The sequence below is a fragment of the Triticum dicoccoides genome, chromosome 7B, assembly GCF_002162155.2.
Source record: "Triticum dicoccoides isolate Atlit2015 ecotype Zavitan chromosome 7B, WEW_v2.0, whole genome shotgun sequence".
NCBI lineage: Eukaryota > Viridiplantae > Streptophyta > Magnoliopsida > Poales > Poaceae > Triticum > Triticum dicoccoides.
Window position 1 is genome coordinate 24,421,617 of NC_041393.1, and position 10,027 is coordinate 24,431,643.

Here is a 10,027-nt window from a genome sequence, read left to right on the forward strand (position 1 = left end):
ATATATATATATATATATATATATATATATATATATATATATATATATATATATATATATATATATATATATATATATATATATATATATGACACCTTTTCTGTACTCTCAAGAGTACATACTCCCACCTCTTAACGGATACTTTTGGGTTGATCCAATCCGGTAGCAAACTAACCGCTTGCATGAAACTAAATTGGTTATGCGTGCATGCAGCCATGCATGGAACTACTTGACTAGAATCATGGGAGCGTGTGTGCAGTACTATTTAATTATTAATCACGAATCGGGATATGATTTACTGGTAGTATAATGCATGATGTGTACGTTGTTGGATGAAATGGAGTAGTATATCCATGAAGACGCTTATCACACAGAAGTTTGAAAAAGACTATATATTTTTATGGGGTATATACTGCTTTTTAAAGGAGCATATACTGATTCCAAGGAGTATATACTGCGTTGTTTTAAGGAGTACATACTGATTTTTTCTTTGAGTACATACTTTAATTTTAAGAAGTACGCCAAGGCTTTTTATGGGTGGTATATACTGTTTTTTCTGGAGAATATACTTTTTATTTGAAGGATTGTGTATTGCGTTTACCGGGTATATACTGCTTAATTTTTATGGACTATATACTGTTTAAGTTCCAAAGAGGAAGTATATACTGTTTTTTTCCTTCGGAAGCAGCATGAATTGCCTGTAATGAAAATAAGTATATACTTCATCAGAATATATGCTCCAAGGCAACTATATACTACATTTGATAGAAAACAAAGGAGTATATACTACATTTGTTAGAAAACAAGGGAGTACATACAACATATTTTAGAAAGCACAAAGTAGCAGTACAATATTTTAGATCAGGTGAGTTGATACAACGTATACAACTTTAGTATTTAGATCAGGAGCATAGTTACGTAGCAAATAAATAATCATAGATTAGTACTTCACTCTGCATCTTCCGTACATGTAGACAAAATAATTAGGAGACAAATGCTTCAAGAAACGCCATCAGTTGAAGATGCATGAAGTAACAAGCAATCAACTCATGAATTATATTTGTAGTAGCATCTCTGATCTGACGTCCATTCAGAGGAGCTGGGCACTATGGGAGTTGTGGCCACGTGCTACCATCACGGCAGATACTGCGGCTCTCCTGCCCTTGCTGCTTCATCATGCTTTGAGCTGTGGGGCGTCGACGGCCGACATCGCTTGTGTAGCTCCGTTGTAGAATACAAGTCCATACGGTCCATTATCACACGCACCTGTTAGAATTAGATGGAAATATTGATAAAATCCGCACATCATCTCTGCTCTCTAGTCTGTTGGCTCTCCTGTTGGGGGTTTCATCATGTCAGTTTTCACACGGGAAGAAACTAGAACCTCTACCAAAGACACAAGAAAATCACGACGTATCTAGACGTGCAAGTAGCCGCCGACAAACATTTTCCTCACTTGATCCTAGCAGTGCGCCGCTGGTCTGCTTCCATGCAGGCCACTGCCGAGGGATCTCCTTCTTCTGGAAGCCGGTGGTGTGGCCCGTGCGGCCGTGCGAGCGGCCGCCGCCATTACATGTCGATGCAACTGGTGTAGAAACGGATAAGCTCAGAGGTGGTTGAATTAGCAAATAAAATGACTAGAAAATCGGAGCGCCAACAACCTAGCCTTTTTACTATTATTATTTAAATCAAAATTTAAATGGATATGATGCTAGGAAAATTCAACGGCAGATGCTGCGGCTAGGAGTATGTACTCCTAGGAGTACTAACCCATTTTCCTATATATATATATATATATATATATATATATATATATATATATATATATATATATATATATATATATATATATATATATATATATGCCCACGAGGCTCATACAATAAATCATATATTCCACCAATCTCCATCTATCCCTTCTAACAATCAAGGAGTGGGCTGAGGGCTGTGGAATCTCGACAGAGTACCAGCAAGATGTAGTTTCTTCCTCCCTTATACATGTTTGTTTTGAACGGAGCCACATTATAGTTTAGCTGACAGAGATTTTATTTATTATGTAAAATGGATAGTCAAATTATGGATTTTAATGATTGTTTGCTTTCCAACACTTACTTATATTATACTAGGATAGTAGTACTTCCTCCATTCCATAATGTAGTGCGCCCCTATTTCCCGAGATATAAGTTCGATTATAAATTTAACCAACGAGACCGACCGTGGCGGGAGCAAAAATTATACCACTGAATTCGTATCGAAATAGCGAATTAAGTGGTATAATTTTTTGCTCCCGCTGCAATCGGTCTCGTTGGTTAAATTTATGATAAAACTTAGATCTCGGGAAGTGCGGGCGCACTACATTGTGGAATTGAGGGAGTAGCTTTTTTCTAATGGTCAGAGATGGACTTGGTTGAGTGGCCATGGCGAGATGGTGAATATCTGGTGCTACGGGAGCACCTCACATTAGGTGCTCCCAATTTTCAAAATGCACATTTAGATATTTCAAAAATCCCCCCAAAAATTTGGATGTTAGCATCATATGAATGTACAATCCCTAAAAGGTTCAAATCTAAATTTGAAATACACATTGAGAAACAAAAAAGACAAACCCATCATGAATGTTTTGCAGAACCCCCCCAAAACATTCTCGAAATGACACTTTAGTCCACATCCTATGATGCTGCCCCTCGGATCTCAGATCGACGGTCGAGGTCGCGCGGGAGAACCTAATGTGAGGTGCTCCCGTAGCACCAGATATTCTTTTTTCGAGGGTACGCAAATTGCGTACCTTAGCTTTATAGAAGAAGAGAAATAAGACATACAACCACGTCTACCACTCGCTACGAACAACGAAGGCGACCAACTCCACACCCGAATCGTACAAGGACAACCAAACACAACAACACAACTATGACACAAAAAGCCTACCCAACACCAAGCCCCTCGCCGCGTCTCGGCCGACGCCGACGTCCTCCGAAGAACAGCAACTCCAGCTTCCTTGGATTTTCCGGCGACGACCGTACATGGCGCCGGAGGAGAAAGATCCGGGCAGCGATGAACACCGGAGAAGCGCATCATGGAACCTCGAGTCTCCTAGCACAATGCTCCCAACAGAGTAACAACCTCAGAGACGTTGCCATGATGCCGATCCTACGAATCAAGGCTTTCGCCCCGGAGACAGCTGCCGATACGAGGACGCGAGGAGGATGGCGTTGCACTCGATGAAGCCTCCAGGAAGGTGAATGACACTCGCAGGTGCCATCAACGCCGGTCCGGTCACAACCGAACAGGATTTTCATCCGTGGCGCTGCACATCTCCACGCCTCCAAGATTCTGGCCGGTCTCGATCAGATGCCTCGCACCGCCGTCACCGCAGGAACTTGCCATCGAAGCCCCCCTCACTACCAAGGGAACGCGCTAAAGCCGTCACCTTGAACATCGACAAGGAGCCGCAGCAACCACCGAGCGGTGCAACGCCAAATCCGCTACGGTGGCCTTCACCCGCTCCAGGGGACTGCCACTAGAGTGGATCGGACCCACACCTGCGACCACACTCCGGCACCCACACTGCCGAGGCAACGCCGCACGCCTCACACGCAGCAACCGAATGCCCGGTGCCCGCCAAGACCCTTCCTAGCAAGGCCTCGCAGCGCCGCCGCCGCCATGGCTGCGCTTGCATCGCCGCCACCGCCAGTGCCGGTGTACCACCTACACCCTCCATCCTGCTACGCCCCACGCAAGGCTCCAGAGACAGCCGCTGCACTCCCCGCCGTGAGCACTCCAAGGATGCCGGCCAGCACCGACGCGCACCAGATCCGGGCCGAGATCTGCGCTCCGGGCGCCGCCAGCCAGCGCCATCGACCCGTGGCAAGCCAACAGCGAGACGGGAGCGAGACGCCGCGGCAACCACCAGTCCCAGCTCCGCCAGCTCCCAGAGGACCGACCGCAGCCCGCCGGCACGCGTCGCAACCCCCCGAGCAGCGCCCAACACCACCCTCCGCGCGCCGCCGGTCGTGGCTGCCAGATCCGGTCGGACCACGCCAGACCGCGCCACCCAGAGCCACGCACCGCTCCAACCAGCACCGCCGGGCCACGCCGGGCTGGCCGGACGCGCGCCGCCGCCGAGTCGCCTGACGAAGAGGAAGGCGTCCCGCGCCGCCGGAGTGCCTCGAGGGAAGGGGAGATGACCCCGCCGCCGCCGACGCGCGCACGGGCTTTGCCCGGCGGCGTCCGCTGGCGGCGGTGAGGGAGGGGAGGGGGGAGCGGGGTGGCGGCGTCGGGGATTAGGGATCCGCCCGGGCCGCTCGCGGGAGCGGCACGGGGGACGGGGAGGATGGTAGCACCAGATATTCTCTCCATGGGGAGAATGGATGTAGTGTGTGAGGTGTCCAGCAATGGGACATGGTGGGTTTGCACCAACCATGTGTTATAGTTAAATTTGTGCTTGGGGAGAAGTTCAAGAAATTGGGACAATGGATATTTTAGTTAATCAAGTCTCTGTGTTGGTTTGAAGTCTTATCTTTCTTGCCTTCGAAAGATAAGATGATGCAAACATTGCATCGCGTACATCTTTCACTATTGATAAATGGAAATATAATCAAAATATTCTTTTGAATCAATTACATATTAAACAATTTATAGAATTACAAGATCAAGAATGAAGGTGGTGCGGAAGGAGGGGTTGGGAGATCATATAGAGTATCACTTTGTCTTCTTACAAAGGATGGTTGCAAAGAAATGAAGATTGCCGAGGGAGGAAGAAACGAGAGAATCAATTTATTACTGTATGAATGAAAACCACATGTCACCATGATCATCTTAAATTGGGATAATTATTTGATCGCCATGTTTTCTTTTATTATGTGCCAACACATGCTACATCTACGTAAAGATTTCTACGTAACCGACGTAAAAGGTGACCTGGCCTGATTTGGTTGGAAAGGAAATAGGCCCAGGCCCACCCCTGAAAATCAGGAAGGGCGATTAGTTTAGCGTTATGGAAAGAACGTAGCTTTACGTAGCTGGGTTTCCTAAGTGTAGCATTTTTGGTAGATACATAGCCCGCGCATTTGCATGCACAAGGGAAGGGAAGGGAAGTAGCTGGAGCAGCTCAGAACGAAGAGCAACGCTGCTGGAGGTAGACGGCGCAGCCATCCCTAGGCATGACGGCCGGCGCGTACACCAGCTCGTCGCATCCCTCCGTCCAGTCCCGCTTGAAGTCGACGACGGACACGAAGAGCGCCATGAAAAGCGCGAGGTGGTTGAGGGCGTACCGCTGCCCGATGCACTGGTGCGCGCCAGCGCCGAAGGCCAGGAAGTTGCGCTTGCACACCGCGTCCTCCCTGCGCTCCTCCGAGAAGAAGCGATCCGGGTCGAACTCGTCCGCCGCGGCGAACCCCTGGAACGACGACTCGTACACCGACGGGAACACGATGGCGCCTTTCGGCACCGTGTACCACTCCGTCAGCTGGAACGGCTCCGCGGCAATGTGCGGCACCAGCGCCGCCGGAGGACGGTAGCGGACCACCTCGCGCGCGACCGCATGGGTGTACTTCATTTGCTGGATCTTCTCGCCGGTGATGGGCTCCCCGGACTCGGGCGACCAGACCGCGGACACCTCGGCGCGCACGCGGGCGAGGACGTCTGGGTGGGACGCCAGGGCGGCGACAGCCCAGCAGAGCGAAGAGGTGGACGCGTCCTGGGCGGCGAAGAGGAAGTCGAACAGAAACCCCCCAAGCTCCACGTCATCGGTGTGCACGGGAGGCGTCGCGGCCGCGTCGATCTCTTTCACCAGGGCCTGCATCCAGTAGTCAGCGAGGCACTCCGGCTCGCCGCCGGCGCGCATCCGTGCCTTGCTCTGGCGCACGCACTCCCCGAGCGTGCGCACCAGCCGCGCCACGGCCAGCTTCGCGCGTCTGAAGGCGAACCCGGGCAGGTCCACGGGCATTGCCAGGAGACCCGCGTTGAAGAGGGCGTAGTCCTTGTCGAATCTCTCCCTCGCCTCCTCGGTGAGGTACGGCCCTACGAAGACCGTCTGTGAGGTCTCGAGGTTTATGTTGCGGCAGGTCACCTGTATCGGCGCCGCGACTGATCTCCGGTTCCGGTCTAGCAACCTCCGGATGTGGGCAAGGATGATGCGCTGCTGGACGGCGGCGTAGGTGGAGAGAGTGCGCGGCGTAAAGTTGGGCGCCATCCTGCAGCGCAGGTCCTTGTGCTCGTCGCCGAACAGGTAGAAGATGCCGAAGAGGTCCTTGCCGAAAGGGTGGCCGACGAACTGGAAGGCGTCGGGGCGGACGTTGGCGAACACGCGGTGGGATAGCTCCGAGTCGCGGATGAAGACGATGAACCGGCCGACCACGAAGTCAGCCGCCAGCCCGGCACCGGACTTCTTTGCCCGGGCTGCCTGCGTGTCCCAGAACCCGGCCGGGTCTCGTATCATGGGCACGATGCTGCCGAGGAACGGCACGACCAACGACGGGCCTGGCAGGGCCCCCTTCTTGCGGCGGTATGACAGCTGCTCCACAAGAAAGTAGTATAACGCCACAGCCACAGCCAGCGCCAGCCAGTCCATGAAACCCACAGGGAGCAGCTCCACCATTGCGTCGCGCTGCGCTGTACCTCGTGGAACTCAAGAATCAATGTCTGTTCCTCCTCCTGCTCTCGCAACTCAACATATTGGAATACCGGACAGCTAGCGCATATATATATATACTAGTAAGTTGCACGTGCATTGCACCTAAGATAGAAATATACACCCTAATAATGAATAATATGCTTAGAACAGAATAAGGATTGACATGTTATATATTCAGTTGGGTTTAAGAACCTAATTTTACTTTTAAAAAGTTCATTTGATTGCACAGTTTTCATAATTTTTCTCAAGCTTTGAGTGTATTAGTCATTGCACGTTGCTTAATGAAACCTTTATCATTCCTCTAAAATTTGAGATGATGAGCATTAGAATTTCTGCCTTCGCGTACAAAAATGTTAGTGGTACACTGGTACTGCTATCTAGATCAATTGGACAGTAGCTCTATCATATCGCTTAAAAAATGTTATTACTGGTAGTTGAGTCAGGTAGAATCAATTTTTTGGGACTCTTGGGCAGACGTACAAGCGTCTAGAAAAGTCACCTAGCTTCTTCCACATAACTGGATCAACGTTGGTAGCACACCTGCTGCTCGCGGCGGCAGAGGTGAATCCAGCGCATGCTAGCCGTAGGATTCGTAAAGCTGGTGGCCGATGAATGGTAAATGTCAGCATGTTTTGGCAAATCAACGACTGCAATTACTCCAACAATATCTTGGCCGGAAAATTGAGAGGGAGGTGGTAAATCCAATATTAAAACTGGTACACTATAGTAGTAGAGATAGAGATATAAGCCGTATGGCCGTGCAGGCTGGGTCGTTGCCCTGCGTCTAAGTCAAGTAATAGGGCACAATCCCTTTTCCTGAAAGCTAATGACCAAGTCAATGGCTGCTGAGGGCATGTACAATGGTTGATAAGGTAGTCTTATCTTAAGTCTTGCATGTAATTTAGATATGACAAAAAAAAGTCTACAATGGGTCATCTCTTAGTCTTATCTTCAATAACTAGTCATTCCTAAAAATATGGTGAAACATATTGTGCTAAGAGATCATCTCTTGTCTTCTCTTAAATTAGAGAAGACAAGCCTTTTCTTATGAGTTCTCTCTCCTCCACATCATCATTTATCCTACGTGGCACTCTTAAGATAGCACCATTGTACATGCCCTGAGATTGATTCGGAATTTAGGATCCTGCTGTTTAGAGAGTCAACCAAAAACGCCCCAGATGCTCCCATCCCAGCATGCACAACACGAGTGCTTTTAAACAATTTGATTTGAAATCTCTTCTCAACCCGCGTATTGCTCAATCAATGTAGTATCCTATATCCTGTATCCCATATGACTAAGTAGATGATCCCCACATATTTTCCTTAATATGCACACATGCCACATCAACATGTATGATAAATGATCCATCCCAACATGCAAACATGCATGACAAAAGGGTCACCTTGATAATAAAATAATAATAAAGCATATGTGTATGTGTTTTCAGTTTCACTTATCATATTATTAATCAAATATCCATGGTCCATACAACCAAATCTAATTGGCATATATTGCAATGAATTCCGGCAGCAATACGTTGCTTAATGAAACCTTTATCATTCCTCCAAAATTTGAGATGATGAACATTAGAATTTCTGCCTTCGTGTACAAAAATGCTAGTGGTACTACTATCTAGATCAATTGGACATTAGCTCTATCATATGGCTTAAAAAAAGTTATTACTGGTAGTTGAGTCAGGTACCGGCTTAGTCAAGCTAAAAAGAATCAATTTCTTGGGACTCTTGGGCAGACGTACAAGCGTCTAGAAAAGTCACCTAGCTTCTTCCACATAACTGGATCAACGAGCAGACCTGCTGCTCGCAGCGGCAGAGGCGAATCCGGCGCATGCTAGCCGTAGGATTCGTAAAGCTGGTCGCTGATGAATGGTAGATGTCAGCATGTTTTGGCAAATCAACGGCTGCAATTACTCCAACGACATCTTGGCCGGAAAATTGAGAGGAAGGTGGTAAATCCAAATTTGAAACTGATACACTATAGTAGTAGAGATAGAGATAGAGAAATAAGCCATATGACCGTACAGGCTGGGTCATTGCCCTGCGTCTAAGTCAAGTAATAGGGCACAATCCCTTTTCGTGAAAGCTAATGACCAGTCAATGGCTGCTGAGATTGATTCAAAATTTAGGATCCTGCTGTTTAGAGAGTCAACAAAAAACGTCCCAGATGCTCCCATCCCAGCATGCACAACACGAGGGCTTTTAAACAATTTGATTTGAAATCTCTTCTCAACCCGCGTATTGCCCAATCAATGCAGTACTCCCTCCATTTCTAAATATAAGTCTTTAAAAATATTTTACTATAGACCACATACGAAGCAAAATAAGTGAATCTATACTCTAAATGCATCTATATACATCCGTATGTGGTTCATAGTGAAATCTCTACAAAGACTTATATTTAGGAACAGAGAGAGTATCCTATATCCTGTATCCCATATAACTAAGCAGATGTCCCCCACCTATTTACCTTAACATGCACCCATGCCACATCAACATGTATGACAAATGATCCATCTCAACATGCAAACATGCATGGCAAAAGGGTTACCTCAATAATAAAATAATAATAAAGTATATGTATATGTGTTTTCGGTTTCACTTATCATATTATTAATCAAATATCCATGGTCCATACAACCAAATCTAATTGACATTTATTGCAACGAGTTGTGAACCAATCTGTGGTTGAATGGTAAGAGGGACTGTCGTATCCCCAACCCACCAGGGTTCAAATCCTGGTACTCGCATTTATTTCTGGATTTATTGTAGGATTTCCGACGATGCGCATTCAGTGGGAGGAGACGTTCCCGTCGACGACGAGGTGCATACGGTGACTTCGTAAATTTCAAGATGATATGTCGGCTCAGTTTTTCGGAGGTGCTCATAGGGGTAGGGTGTGCGTGTCTGTGTTCATAGGGGTGATTGTATGCACATGTATATGAGCGCTTGCGTCTGTACTGTGTTAAAAAAACGGTCCCGATAACTGCCACACGTGTAGTGTATCGGGTAGTTGTGCCACACGTCTCGTGTGGCATGGACAGCAACCAGCCCGCACGACCACGTCCGCGCGCGCAAAGGCACGACCCGCACGTCCGGTGTGTGGCAACCCCGCCCAGACGCGGGCCAGAGGACCCAGCAGCCCGCACGATCCAGACGTCGCGGCCTCTTCTCCCACCTCCCGAATCCCGACTGCCGCCATCTTCTCCCACCTCCCGAACCCCTACCTCCATCCCGGCCTTCTCTGGTTGCCATGGCAACCAGAGCAGATCCGTAGGGCCTTCCCACCGCAAACCACACCCCCACCCTCCTCCCACCCCCACCCCCACCCCCTCCCCCACCCCCAATCCAACAACGCCCTCCAAAGACGACCAGAAAGCA

The 10,027-nt window shown here is 48.4% G+C and overlaps 1 protein-coding gene across 1 annotated transcript; it reads right to left on the reverse strand.

Moving 5' to 3' along the window:
• Positions 1 to 5,064: 5,064 nt before the first annotated feature.
• On the reverse strand, positions 5,065 to 6,595 carry LOC119338529 (cytochrome P450 710A1-like). Its single transcript, XM_037610856.1, has one exon. It carries the CDS (start codon positions 6,593 to 6,595, stop codon positions 5,108 to 5,110), a length of 1,488 nt encoding a protein of 495 aa, XP_037466753.1. The 3' UTR covers positions 5,065 to 5,107.
• Between the last annotated feature and the right edge of the window lie 3,432 nt (positions 6,596 to 10,027).